This window comes from Pristis pectinata, chromosome 19 (genome assembly GCF_009764475.1).
Source record: "Pristis pectinata isolate sPriPec2 chromosome 19, sPriPec2.1.pri, whole genome shotgun sequence".
NCBI lineage: Eukaryota > Metazoa > Chordata > Chondrichthyes > Rhinopristiformes > Pristidae > Pristis > Pristis pectinata.
Genome location: NC_067423.1, coordinates 29,807,529 through 29,822,448, shown reverse-complemented (window position 1 = coordinate 29,822,448; position 14,920 = coordinate 29,807,529). Strand labels below are relative to the sequence as shown.

The 14,920-nt window shown below is 37.2% G+C and overlaps 1 protein-coding gene across 14 annotated transcripts in view; it reads right to left on the bottom strand.

Moving 5' to 3' along the window:
- The window catches only part of anks1b (ankyrin repeat and sterile alpha motif domain containing 1B), a 609,252-nt gene that overhangs the window by 311,955 nt on the left and 282,377 nt on the right, over positions 1–14,920 (bottom strand). For all 14 annotated transcript variants that reach the window (XM_052034200.1, XM_052034196.1, XM_052034194.1 and 11 more), the window contains one exon: positions 5,693–5,794. In XM_052034200.1, the coding sequence (XP_051890160.1) occupies positions 5,693–5,794 (102 nt within the window). The remainder of the gene's footprint in view (positions 1–5,692; positions 5,795–14,920) is intronic.

Sequence of the window (14,920 nt, the reverse complement as noted above, 5' to 3'; positions counted from 1 at the left end):
CAGTATCTGAAATTTGATGCAGAAAACTGCAGATGATACTACATTGCAAATGGCTGCAACTAAAGTCAAATGCTATATTTTAGGCATTTCTGAATATATAACAACAGATGACAACAGTTTACCTGAATATTAAATGTAGATCCAAGCACAGATAATGGCTGCACCGAATCATTACTAATAGGAATACTTTACTGCACTGTCGGCCTGAGTTACATCGATTTCTTTGGTCACCTCAATTCATTTGAAGATTTCAATATTCTCAAGGCTACCCTGACCTTCATTCACAAGATCCTTCACCACTTTAATTTTTTCCCAACCAAGTACTTATGCCTTAGGTGTCTGCTTATATAAAAAAACAAAATTCTTCTGGAAAGTAAGTAAACTATTGACTATTTGGAAAACAGACTGAGCAGACTAATTATGCATACATTGTTCACTTGGGAAACATGACAACTTTTGCATGAAAAGTCACATCAGCTTTTTGATGTATAGCTTCTCCCCAATGAATTCCCTAACTGTGAAATCATTTTACAAATGAGCTCCATCCACAGACTAAGGTTTAATTTTCCAATATGTTGACTTCATTTGACATACCAATTCAACAACTCAGCCTGGCAGCTGTAACTACTTCACTCTCATCTCTTAGCTAAATTGAATTCTGCACAATATTTCTAAGACCAAATCAAAATCTATTCTAAAACAGGCAAAAGGATTCCTCGTAAAGTCTTGTCCACAATCAGCTAAATATTTCAGACACAGTTCCACTTTCCATTAGTAGTCGAGCATTGTTAACATTGATAGATCATGGGCTGTGGACGGAACAAACTACCTCAGGAATGAGATAACCACAGAAAAATAATTACGCTCTTATTCAACTGAACTCTTAGGTTTTCCTAAACCAAACGTAATTTATATGCTTCAGTTACATTCAATGAGTTTTAGAACTACTCCCAAAGCAGAAGTGATTCATGTGGAGAAGTACCACCAGTAAAGCAGGTCCACATAACCCATTAACATGAAAATATTGCAAGCATTAATATTATATAAATGCTTAAAATTTCTGTACAAGGTTCATCATTATTGTTTAAATTGCAGCACGGTCCTTTATTTCAAATGAGTTACTGCTTCCATTGAATTTGATGAAAATTTATTGAATATTAATCTGATATTGCTCACATTAATTTTCAGGCTGGTGTCTTTTGGACAGGAGTAAGAGGGTATATCTAGAGGAGAAAAAAAACTCTCAGAAAGATTCTCTTTACTTTCGTTGTTGGTTTCATTCTTAATCTAACTTCCTGTATCTCCCTTGTGGAGATCTTTTTCACCTCAGCAGCTTGTACTTGCACATATTATGCCACATGCTTGCAGTCCTCAAAGTGAAAAAGCTAACTGCAAACACGCACCAAAAGAGGAAATGAATAAACTTTAAATCTATAGACTAGTAAGCTTAGTATCTATGGTGGATAGGCTTTAAGAGACAATAATCCCATATAAAATTAATTGTTATTTGGAGAAGAATGGACTTAAAAGCGATACTGCTAAAGTAAACTATATTTCATTAACATTTTTCAGTTTGTAGATTAGGACAGTGCAGTTTTTGTTTTGCATGCAGATTTCCAAAAGTTATCTGATAAACATAAATAAAATTAAGGCCAACGTGGATATGAATTGGCTAAGGGAGTGAAAAAAGAAAGAAATAGTAAATGGTTCTTTTTCAAACTGGAGAAAGTATTTAGATCAGTGTTGGGACCATTCTTTTTATATTGTATATTATTGGCCAAAAGGGCATGACTTCAAAGTTTACAGGTGACATAAATTTCAGAAATTGAATAAATACTGTACAGGTGCTTATCGACAACATAGGCACAAACTGGTGAAATGGGCCAACATGCAGCAGATGAAATCTAACAGACAAATGAGTGAAATGATACAATTGAGGAGGAAAAAAAAGAGAAGCAACCAAACCTACATGAAATAACTTGACATGAAGTACAGGAACAGAGAGACATCAGCGTGTTTGTACATAAAACTGAAGATGGCAGGACATGTTGAAATATGCATATGGAATTGTTGGTTCCATTAAAAGTGATATCATACAAAAGCAAGAAAGTTATGTCAAAATTTTATATAACACTGGTTTGGGCTAACCTTCACTACAGTGTTCAAGTTCAGGCACCAAAATGTAGGAATGATGTAAAAAAGTTTGAGAAGAGATTTACTGGAAGTTATACCAAGAATGAGATATTTTGGTAAGAGGGGAAACCAGACAAGTAGAACGCTCTCCTTTGAAAGTTAAGAGAAGATTTGATGGAATTGTTGAAAATCATTAAGTGTTTTGAATGACTGATTGAGGTAAACTGTTCCCAGTGACAGAAGGGCCAGTAACCAGAGAATGCATATTTAAGGTTTTTGGCATGATTAGAGAGAGCATGTTGTGATGATCTAGAATCACTGTTTGAAATGCACATTAAAACAGCTTCGTGACTATGTTCCAAAAATGGATAAATTATTGAAAGTAAAAAAAAAATTGCAGGGCTATGGGAAAGGGAGATGGGAATGACTTTGTTTGGACAGTTCTACCAAAGAACCAGTTTGGCACTAAGGGCCAAATTGCCTTGTTATATTCTATAGAATCCTATGATACTATGAAAAGAAGCTACAGAGCTTTGCCTTGGAAAAGGACACAAAACTATTCCAATTTCTTTGCAATAGATTTGGATAATACTGCATAGGCCTCTATGATTGAAAAGAGAAGCCATGAATGGGTACATAATTATGAATAAGCAAAAGTAAACTTTAATATTTTTACCAAAGGGAATAGAAACCAGTTACGCAAGGTGATCACACTGAAAAAAACTGCAAGGCCTAAGCCCAAGGATCAGATGGCTGGAGATGACTGGGATGAATAAGAAATACCAATCAGACTGGCAATAGGAACAGTTGGCAGTTTGACATGGATAGTGAAGACTTCAGATAAAAGAGGAATAAAATAACTGAAAGAGAAGGCTTTTCAAACTTCTATTTCCTCTTCCTTAAAATTATTTATTAAAGGTGGCAAGAGACAATCTTATATAAGTAGAAATCATAGCAAATGTATTTCACAGAGCCAGAATATAGGCTGATTGCAAACACATGGTCTTTGGACATTAGAAATCCAAATGGAAAGCTGTCATTATCTAGAGAGATTATGTTCAATCCTTTCCATGCTATTCATTGTTATTGACAAGGAGAATAAGCTTGCAGGTACCCTTTCTAGCTGTTATTTCAAGTTAATTATATTGATTCCAAAATCAAACAACTCCTCAACAATAAGTACTGCCATAAAACCACCAAGTAATTGACTGTAATAATAGTTAGATTGGAAGCAAACATACCACTATAGCAAATCTAAATACAAAAAAATGTTGAATGCTAAAATTACTTTTTCAGTTTGATTTATTAGTGTTCCATATATAAAAGCAGACAACTGTACTTTGCATGAATTAAGATATATTACCTGCTTTTTTGATTCTTTCAATAGTGTCAGCACATCAATTTGCAAATCTGATTACGGCCTAATGAGCACCACTTTCATTTTAAGCATTCACTTGCCGCGAAAATTGAATGTTTATTAAGATGAGAATTTTTTGTAAAATGATAGCTATGCTCAAATTCTTGTGTGGGATTGTAATAGTGATATGGCTTGTACAATCTTGTCATGCCTAAATAGCAATTTAAAATGAAATTCAAAGATAGACAAAAGAACATAGGATCAGATGTAGGTCATGCAGGCCATCAACCTCTGTAAATATTTTGCAAAACTATTCATATTTTTAAATGACTTCTTTGCTTAAATCTATATTTTAGATATTCACAACATTTCAGTCACTAAGAAAAAATGACTCAAAGTAATTTGCAAATTGCATCTGAGTGTTTAGTGAATGAAGGACATATGCTCTGTGCAGGAGATCCATTAAACAATGCCCGGAAATAGTTATGCAACAGCTCTGATATTAACAGCTCCTGCTGCATGTAAAACAGTTTTTCAGGAAAATATGGATAGTTTCATAAGCAACTTTGTTTTACAAGACTGAGGTAAGAGTTTTAATAGACTTCATGCCATAGATAATAATATATGAACTTTAATAAATGCAATATCTATAGACAAAGAAACAGAGTTGATGTTTCAGGTCAAAGATCTTTTTTTCAGAATGACTTAGAATTGAAATTTTAACTGTTTCTCTTTCCACAGATGCCGCCTGACCTGCTGTGTGTTTCCAGCATTTGTTGTTTTTATTTCAAATGTCCAGCATCCCTGTTTATTGACTTTCGCTCAATAAGCAGAAAACCAGGGCTGATGGTTTATGGGTTTGACATTCCAGGGTGAAATTGTGACAGTATTTTAACATTAGGGATACCCTATTTGAAATGTAATAATGCATGTGTCAAGAGAAGAGAATTACACCTCCTTTTACAACTCGACTATTTAAACCACCTTGGTTTACATCAGACAGTTGCTGTATTGAGAAAATGAGGCTAACCTTTTGCCAATATGAAAGGAGCTAGGCTGGCTACATAGGGCACCATGCAGATGTTCAAGATCACCATCCCTCCACCACTATCCACTGACCTTCTTCCTGGAGTACTTTATTTTAATAGACATTGATTTAAGAAGAGAATCTAGTTCAGCATATTATAGAGAACAGAGAACAGCACAGGAACAGGCCCTTCAGTTGATGATGTCTGTGTTGACCATGATGCCAGAGCTAACTAATCCCATCAGTCTCCTTATAATCCATGTCCCTCCATTCCCTGGCTGTTCATGTGCCTGTCTAAATGCCCCTTAAACACTGCTATTGTATCTGCTTCGACCACTACCAACCACCCACCCCCGCAACGTGCCACTATGTGTAAAAAAAAGGGTCTCATCCCTCTCCTTTAAACTTTCCCCCTCTCACTTTAATGATCTTTACAGAACTTGAAACTATCAGACCAGTTGTGCTCTGAAGGTGTAGCTCCTACTTTGAATAACCCCTAATTAAATGTACACATTGATTGGTAAGGCTCAGACTTACTTTGACTTGAAATTGACCAGCAGCTTTCAAATCAAAGTTGGTGACAGAAATCAAAGATTTTCTGCGCGTTACTTACTAAATGTGGTAACACCACCACATGAAGGTACCTATTTAAGTGATAGGGACTGTACTGGATCAAATAGAAAAAAAATGATTACAAATGTACTCCAATAGTCCAGAAAGTCTTCCAACCTATCTTTGACAGGGTAGACTTGCATTCTTTAATAAGAAACAAGATCCACAACAGCATTCTACAATAACCTTACCTGAAATATTCAGTTAAAATAAATTACCTGGGCTAAACCTGAATTTTGTGGAATTCACAAACTATTTTCAGTTCAACATCATCTGTTTAATGTTTGCAAGGCTAGATGGTGAGAACATGTCACATCATTCAATAAGGGAAGATTACTTTCCTCAGACCACATTGCTGAGGTTCAGCAACAAAATGGCTTATTCTTGAACTCAAAGTGAGAAGGAGGCTGCTTTCAAGTGAAACTAAATCTTCATTTATTTATAAATAATATTTTCAAGAAATGAAGCACTGAATTGTTCAGCAAATACTTTAAAGGAAGAGCCCTTACTCTGTAATTTCTCACTGGGATGACATTTCATTTTACGATATAATATCACATTACCTTGTATGAGTGCTGTGATTTGTTGTGACTTCTGGGATGGATGGTCCTTCAGAATATCTAATGCAGTCCAGTCTTGTGTGTCTTTAATACCTGCATCAATTCCTAGAAAAACATCACACAGTTTTAATTATCTAAAGTTACAGAAACACAGGAAGCATTCATTATTAGTGAGTTAGGATGCGAACCCTCGTTAATGCCTTTCCTTGACAATTTTTTATGTATGTCATAGAGAAAGGCTAATCATTTATACCTTCACCAGGCTTGGTAATTTGAAAATTGATTTTTAGTAGATTAATTAAAAGAGTTTTATTCATGTGTGAGAAACATACATAGAATAAATTTCTGATATGCAGCATTATAAAGCTGAATATAGTAATGTTATATCTAAACAAAAATAACGTACAGGTATGTATTCTACAGAGAACAAACGCACACATTATGCAAATATCACTCTTGAGAATTAGTTAAACCAGGGAAAAAACTTTTATTCTGAAAATAGCTTAATTTTTAATTTGTCACTGTAACATCTTTATATAGGTCCCCGTCCTGGCATCAGATGAGGTCATGTATGAAAAATCCCAGTGCACGTGGAACTTAAACGTGGGAGTCTGTCAATTTTCCAGGAGAAGAGGAAGATAGATGAGAACAGTGTCAGAATAAGGAGTTTGGGTGGGGTGCGTCTGAAAAGATAGTTTAACAGATGTAGTCATATGAACGTCATGACTGCAACTCAAAGCCCAAAATGAGGTAACATTGGGTCTTCAGCTGGTTTGTCTGCATTTTATTCAAGTACTGTGGTGTCTGCAGAATGAAAGTAAGATTTTAAGGAACAATCCAAAATGGGAGCCCAAGCCAAGTTTTAGCTAGTTCATTAAGTTATTAAACGTGCTGTCTTCCTGGTTTATATCATTACAGTACAGCAAATAATTTCTCTGAAACACTCGGTGTGCTGCATCTTTGTAGAACAAATCTCATCATTAATTTAAACTATTTCACTTTATCATTTTCTCAAATCTTTGCAAACACATCGCAACAATATTTTAGCTATATGCCATTTCCAGCTCTTCATAGATGCAGCTGTATAGTTATAGTCCTTGCTCCCATGTAGCCTCAACCCACTAATTCCTGCCTTACATGGTCAATTGGAATATATTTTCAAGCAAGAATAAATATTCTGCTGAACTATAACTTAATACTTCTCCAGAGTTAAAAAGTTGGGCCTCTGGATAGGAATTTAATGGCACCTATATCTGTGCACTATTTAACCTCCTTCAGGAAGGTATTATTCATGCTTATTGTATGAATATAACTTAGTCCATTTCAATATACTATTGCTTAATTATTAAGATTATTGGGTAGTTATTTTTTTCCCTTGAGGAATAATTTCCCATTAATTTATGAACATTCTCAGAAACCACTTGTTAAATGGGTGTTTTTTTTCTATTGAGGAAAATCTTGGAGGTTATTCAATTTGTGAATGTAAATTGTGGATTAAAACTCTCCACAAATATTCATCATGTAAGATCCCTTAGTCTGGTTTTCATGCCTGTAACATATGCAAGTCCCAACTGAGTTTGCCCTGAAATGAAGCGTCATTGATGTTATTTGGGATCGGGCATCGGTTATTGTGTCTCAACAGACAGTTCACCAATTTCGGAATGAATGCCAGTAATGGGTCAAGACAAAATAATGTGTGGGAGAGAGAAGGTAAGAGGAGACAATCATTGCCCAAGAGCAGGCCTTGGGAACCTGTGCAGACTAGAGTAGCAGTGCTGCCTGCAAAACAGAAGGAGAACATATCCGATTCCAGTTCTTTTCAGACATCCCTAGTTTTCTCCATGTAATGAACCTAAGGCCTGTTGACACTATCACCCAAAGATGATTCTTTCTCCCCCAGCATCTCCAGTTTCGTTTTACTTTCCGCCTAATATTGGCTCCAGAAATCAAAAGAACTTAAGATACCTGACCAGAAACATTAACTGTTTCTCGTTCAGTAGATGCTGTCTGACCTGCAGAATGTTTCCAGCATTTTCTGATTTTATTTCAATATCAGGCTGGTTGTCTTTTAGTGTGCCTGTGGTATGAAAGGCTGGTTCCAAAATTGGTTCTTCAAACATCTACTTTGCTCCCATACAACCAGAAGATAAACCTCTGTGTTTATGTGTACATCACAAGACAATCCCTAACTTGGTGGGGAGAGAGCCAAGGTCCATTAGTGAGAGCTAGTGAAGAAAGAATGACTGAGCCAATATCACAGATGGATGAAAAAGCAGAAGTGGGCAGTTCTGATACGTAAAGAGAAGGTGCATTACCTGAAGTTACAGAATTCGATATTGAGTCCATGAGGCAGAGATGGAAGATGAGATACTGTCCCTCCAGCTTACAGTGGGCCTCAGAAGGCCCAACATAACAACTCAGGAGGCAACAGGTGGAGGTCAAATTGAGTGAAGATTGGAGGATTAAAGTAGCAGGCAACAGGGAGCTTTTAGTCACCTCTGCATTTCAACCATCAAACAATAAAAAATTGAATCCAATTAATGTGGATCAGTCCCAGGATCCAAAATTGAAAGGGCAATGCATTATGCCACTGAAATGGGAAATACACACAGAAGGAAATGCTAAGATTAGCTTACATATTGTATTGAAAAAACAGATAGTAAGACAGAATATATTTTTGCCCCACATAAGATTGAAGTCACTAAGGATTTTACAGTTTCATGGGTCACATTACCTGCATTTGTTCAATATGGAAGAAATAATTAATGTAAAATAACATCTATCATTGCAGTAATTGAAACCAAAAAGTTCTGCATTTGAACCAGATGATGTTTAGGAAAGCTGCCTTGCAGCAGTTTGTACACTCAAAGAAATGAAGTGAAAATGCAGGAGATAAAATAAATCCAAAATAATGTTGAAAATTTGAATTTTGTTCCAGACAATACTTTGGCAAAAATGCAGTACTGTTTGCTGCTTTTGATTTTATAATTTTTATACACTTCTGAAGCTAGTTACAGCTAGTTACAATAGACTGATCCAGTTATCAGTTTCCAGTAATTCACAGACAACGTCATCTTATTTCTTTGGCATTTATCCAAGAGAAACAAAAAGCTGCTAGCCAACAATCAACTCAGATCATAGCCCACTCATTTTAAGTGTTTTATGTATTTTGTGACAGGAGCTATTTTATTTTGACCTGGTTAGCAGATTTCCCGAGGATGGTATTAACTTTAGAAAGCTATGCATGACCACCATACTGATTCAAACTGACATCAGCAATGGTTAAAGACATGAGGAGATGTTACAATAAACATCCCTAAGCAGCAAACAGTACTACATTTTTGCCAAAGTATTGCCTGGAACAAAATTCGAATTTTCAACATTATTTTGGATTTATTTTATCTCCTGCATTTTCACTTCATTTCTTTGAGTGTACAAACTGCTGCAAGGCAGCTTTCCTAAACATCATCAGATTCAAATGCAGAACTTTTTGGTTTCAATTACTGCAATGATAGATGTTACTTTCTTTTTAAAACTGTCATTCTTAAACATGTCTCACGGGTTTTCTGCCACTGGCTTATGCAGTGTGCTCTGTTCAGGTTCACCAATGATTTATGAACGTATTATTACCTACCAGTTCAAAGTACTAGTTCTGTAAAATTTAGAACTTTTGGACTAAAATCAGTGAACAATCAGTTGGTTATAACATTAAGTTAGAAAGCAAACAGAAATGGTCAAAGTATCAGAAAAAGTGTTAACTGTAAGGTGTCAGTTCAAAAGCATTACTGATGAAACTGAAGAGTTACGACTGAAGGACCAGCAGGACAAAGATTGTGATAATTCAAGCCACTGATTCAATCAAAATCTGATTACTTGTGTTTTGAGGGGAACAAAGAAAAAAGTAAACAAAAAATCTGAAGCTGCAGCAGACACAGAAATTAAAGAGACACTTGTGGACTCCAGGTGTAAACTTCTTAGACCATGTCATTGGGTATATGGTGCGTTGTACAGCATTGTGGAACAGATTGTATTTCCATTTTTTTTAAACCGAAATTAATTTTTCCTGACAGTATCATGTTTTAGATACAAAGATGAATCAGTTATTTTACTGCAATTACACATTCCAGCATTTACAATTGTGAAGTTAATCCCTGAAAAAAAGAGCAGGTAAGTTTACCCAGCACCCAGGATAGGACAATTTGTTTCTTTTAACTGAAACCACCAGAAAGAGATTAACTCTTTAATTAAGGAATGGTCATTTGTGCCAGGGAGGCAGGATGAGATAGTTTGCTGTGGGAGAGTGCCAAAGAAGGATGTTGCTCGGTTAAAGTGTTCTTCAAAGTGCTCCTTCCAGTGAGTAATGCCTGCCTCTCTTTCCTTCTTTAGTTCTCCTCAGTTTTTGGTTCTCAGTGGAGTGGGCTCTTGGGTGTTTGGGCGTGTAGATGGACTTGACAGCACTGAAAAATCCACACATTATCAGCGAATTGCTTGTCCCCCTGCACTCATTCCTTCCACCACCCGTTAAGAGTCATTAGAGTCATAGAATTATACTGTACAGCACGTAAACAGGCCCTTCAGACCAACCTGTCCATATGGACCAAGATGTCTATCCAAGCTAGTCCCATTTGCCTGTGTTTGGCCCATATCCCTCTAAGCTTTTTCTATCCATGTGCCTGTCCAAATGTCTTGTAGTAGCTAGAGCAATGTCAAGTATGCATCAGGCTCTGGGAGGACACTCTGTTGGCTAGGAAGAGATGCTGGGAACTACAGAACAAAGAAGCACAATGAAGGAAGGTCAGGTAATCAATACCTGGAAAGTATTAACTGAGAACATGGCTTTACAGCCCTGTGAACTATCCCATTGTAAACCATTCCACTGTCAGCGATTGGTGTGAGGACAGAACAAGCAACTGGGGATGTTTTGGGAAGTGACATCTTATGAAAGGGACAACTTGATCAATCGCAAAAGCCACGACATTCTGATAATTAAGGAACCAAATGGTTGAAGTAATCATGGAATGGTGCCAGCAGAAATTTGAAGTTAAAGAAAAAAATACTCATATGGATAAGGATTGGAATTACAGCTGTGTAATAAAGAACTAAGCAATGTTTGGAAGGTATGCAAAGAAATGTATTAAAAAAAGTGCCTAATGAGATGACAAGCAACAGTGACTCTGGAGACCAACCAATCAAGAAGATGAGCCTGAGTCAGGGACTCGGAGAAGAATTCGTCAAGATCAAACCCCGGCCAGGTTCACCAAGAGTAGGTAATGTCTGAAAACAGGTAGTGGTTTTTGGAAGTTGTGAAAGTAAACTAAAGTTGTGTAACTATAGGAGTTGTGAAAGTCGACAAAAGAGTTATGTAACTCAAAGAGTTTCAAAAATAAACTAAGGAGTTAATGTCTTGTTTGAAACTATGCAGTGAATCTTTGAGTTGTTTGAACCAATCATGATTAATAAAATATAGTATGCAAAGTCATTATCTGTTGTGTTTTATCGTGTTCTACTCTTAATTGTCAACAGTCTTTTAAATATAGTAATTGCACCTGCTTCTACAACTTCCTCTGGCAGCTCATATGGAAAAAGTTGCCTCTAAGATCTCTTTTAAACCTTTCCCTTCTCACCTTAAACTTATGTCCTTTAGTTTTAGAACCTCCCCACCCCCACCCTAGGAACAAGACTATGACCATCCACCTTATCTATGCCCGTCATGATTTTATAATCCCACATAAGGTCACTTTTCAGCCTTCTACACTCCAGGGAAAGAAGTCCCAACCTATCCAGCTTCTCCTTATTACTCAAACCCTCTCGTCCTGGTACCATCCTTGTGAATCTTTTCTGCGCTGTTTCCAGCTTAATGACATCATTCCTCTAGCTGGGCAACAAGAACTGCACACAATACTCCAAATGTGATCTCACCAACATATGGGTCCTAGGTATTCTGTTGGACCTTAGCCTTCAGACGCCTGTAAAGTTATTTCTTGTTCCTGACAACATGGTAGCTTTTCCAAAGCAAGAATGCCTTGCCTTCCCAGACCCGACAAGAAGGGCCATTTGTCAAATGAAAGACAAGACCTCAGAAGCAGACACTATCCCTGCTGAAGTTCTAAAACTTCACAGAGAGGACCTGATAACACAAGTTTACATCTACCACATCTGGGAACAGGAGGACATTTCAGGGACCTTAAAGATGCCATAATTGTAACCAGCTTCAAAAAAAGAAGATAATCCAGTTGTGGTAACTATGGAATTATGTCCCTGCTGTCAATCCTTGGGAAATGGTCCTGATCAATTGCTCCCTCCCAATTGCCAAAGAGTTGCTCCCCAAATCACAGTGTGGATTCCATTCATCTAGAGGGACAATGGACATGATTGACATCACACAACTCCAAGAAAAATGCAGGAAGCAGCATCAACCACAAAACATTGACTTTTCTGTTTTCACAAAAGCCTTTGACTCCATTAATCGAGAAGGATAATGGAAGAGGCTTCTCAAATTTACCTTCCTGTAAATATTTGTCTCCAGCTTAAATGTGCTACATTTTGGCATGCATGTGGCTTTAAGTAACAGGTCTACAACAGGCCCAATATTAGTGCATACTGCTCTCAAGCAAGTCATTACCTGACACTTTTCTTAATCATTCTTCCCACAGTGCTCCATCCCATCTCCAGCTATCTTTTTACTGGAGTGGAGCTAATCTACAGGACAAATGGGAAATTTTCTAACCCACCTTGCCTCTACGCCAAAACCCAGGTAATGACAACCTCAGTCACTGAGGTCACTGTATGCTCGCATATGTGTGCATTTGGAGGCCAAACCAAATGTGAGACAATAGGCCTTACATAATTAATCCACACAACAAAGACCCTCTACCAACTGTCTCCACCGCACAACATCACTTCTGATGATAAAGATCGTGACAAGACCCTGGAAAATCTGAACCACTTTTGTATCTCAGGAAGCACCTCTTAATAAAAGCAGACATTGATCATAAAATTCACCATCGCCATTAGTGTATCTGCACACCTTTGGCTATCTGAGAAAAAGAATGATTGAAAATCAAGATCTGAAACTCAGCAGACACATCTTGTTCAGCAGGGCAGAAGTGATCCCTGTCCTCCTGTATGCATCTGAAACTGGACAATCTGCAAGAAGTACATCAAAGCACTGGAGAGGATCGCCAATGCAGTTTTCACAGGATCCTCCAAATACACTGGTGTGATGAGAAAACCAATGTCAGGGTCCTCCCCCAGAGCACTGTGACCCTGTTTACACTCAGTCAGCTCTGACGGGGAGGCCACTTCATTTGCATGGCCAATATTTAATTCCTGAAACAGACACTGTACGCTAACCTTTGTCACAGTAAGGGATTACCAGGAGGACAGAAGAAACAGTTCAAAGACGTTCTCAAAGCCTCCATGAAAAGCTGTAGCATCCCTTCAGACTCATGAAAATCCCTGGCCTACAGATACTCAAAATAACGGGGGGGGGGGGGGGGGGGGCGTTCATTGGGAACACATAGAAGCACAGTGTAAGCACTGGAAGAAATGTATTGCCTCCAGAATTACTCACCTAACCAACCCATCACACAGATTTTGCCTCACCTGTGTAGATTCCACATTGTCCTGATCAGCTACTTCAGAACCAACAGGAGGTAGAGTGGAAGCAAGTCGTACTCAAACTCAAGAAAGTGCCTGAGAAGAAGAGTTTTGTGGCAGCTGGTTGCGCAAACAGTTACCTCTGAAACGATGCCTACACACTAGAGAATTCACTTACTGGCCTTTACATCCTGAGGAAGGGAAAGGCAGGATATGAGCTCAAATTCTTTCTTACACACCTCAATAATAATCTTTTTTTTAAAATGCTTTTCGTAGATGAAAATGCATTTTTTAAGAACAGGCATAGTTGTGTTTACTTGGGTACAGTTGATTGTGTTCCCCTATCTTTACTGCAATTGATATCTTCCCATGCTAACTAACCACATATGATGCACTCTCTCTCCCTGGATACTGAACAATGCTAAGGGACCTTAATCTCAAAGTAAAATAAAAACTGAAAATTGTTTTTAAAAGTATAATCTGAACTGAGTGTACACACCAAATAGACCCATCACTGTGGCACAATAAGGTGGAATTCTAAATATGGGAATCCCAGTGAAATCCATTCAAAGATAGCTGAACCTTACTCCTAAAATCAGAGAAACACCATGACTGGAAGGATAAAAGAAATGGCCAAAAAATTTTTCTATGCCGTTAAAGGTCAATATTAATATATAGTTATAACATCCATTTAACAAAAGAAACTTACTGATACAAGTGTCTTCAGGTTTAAGGTTACTAAAAAAAACTAAAATTGAAAGACTGTAAAGAATGTGCCTGTCCTTTTCCACAGCCATGTCATACATTATTTACATTTGCTCTATAACCCAGCTGGGGACTCCATCATCTCTCTCTCCTTGCCTTGTTAATACATACATATTCTTTTCCTGCAACTTTGGGATCATTATATGCAACACATCTGGGGACATTTTGAGAGCAACTCAAAGTGGTTAAAGAGTAATGGACTATAGATGCCCAGGGAATAATGCAGTTCAAAATAGAGCAAATGGAGCAAATCCAGAGCCACAAGTTTGGAGGTGCAGAGGGGAGACAACTAGAATTGAGTGTGGTGCGTGTATTTCAATACTGTTCCTCAAATAATCTTGATGCAAGGCACTGAATATAAAGAATGCCAGGACATAAGGTAAAGTGTTAGTGTTTTACAACCAAAGCTATCATAAACCCTCTTAGTCTTAATAAGGTGAGCTACTTTAACCTCAGTCCCAGTGTTCCTTAAGTTTAATCAAATCTACAGTCTCTCTCTTAGCTGGTTAAGAAACTTATTTTATAAATAAAATTGTATCTCAAGCAAGGTTTTAAAATCTATTGCCATTGATGTAGTTTTGTATAACACATATCGTGGCTCTGTAAAATAAGCAATGTCTATAATTAAAAGTATAAAATGGGACACTCTTCCCATTCCATTAAAATGCAAAAGTATCTAAAGGGTAGCTCCTTTCCTTAAATATGTGAGGATTAATCCCACACCTCGCAGTACCGGGAATGAGTTAAAAGTTATTAACTATTTGAAATAATTTATTTGACACAGCATTTAAGATGTATTGACACTCAAGGAACATGCCTCTGTTGCTATTAACAAGAGAAGTACATCAATTAAGCTTAAAAAACCAC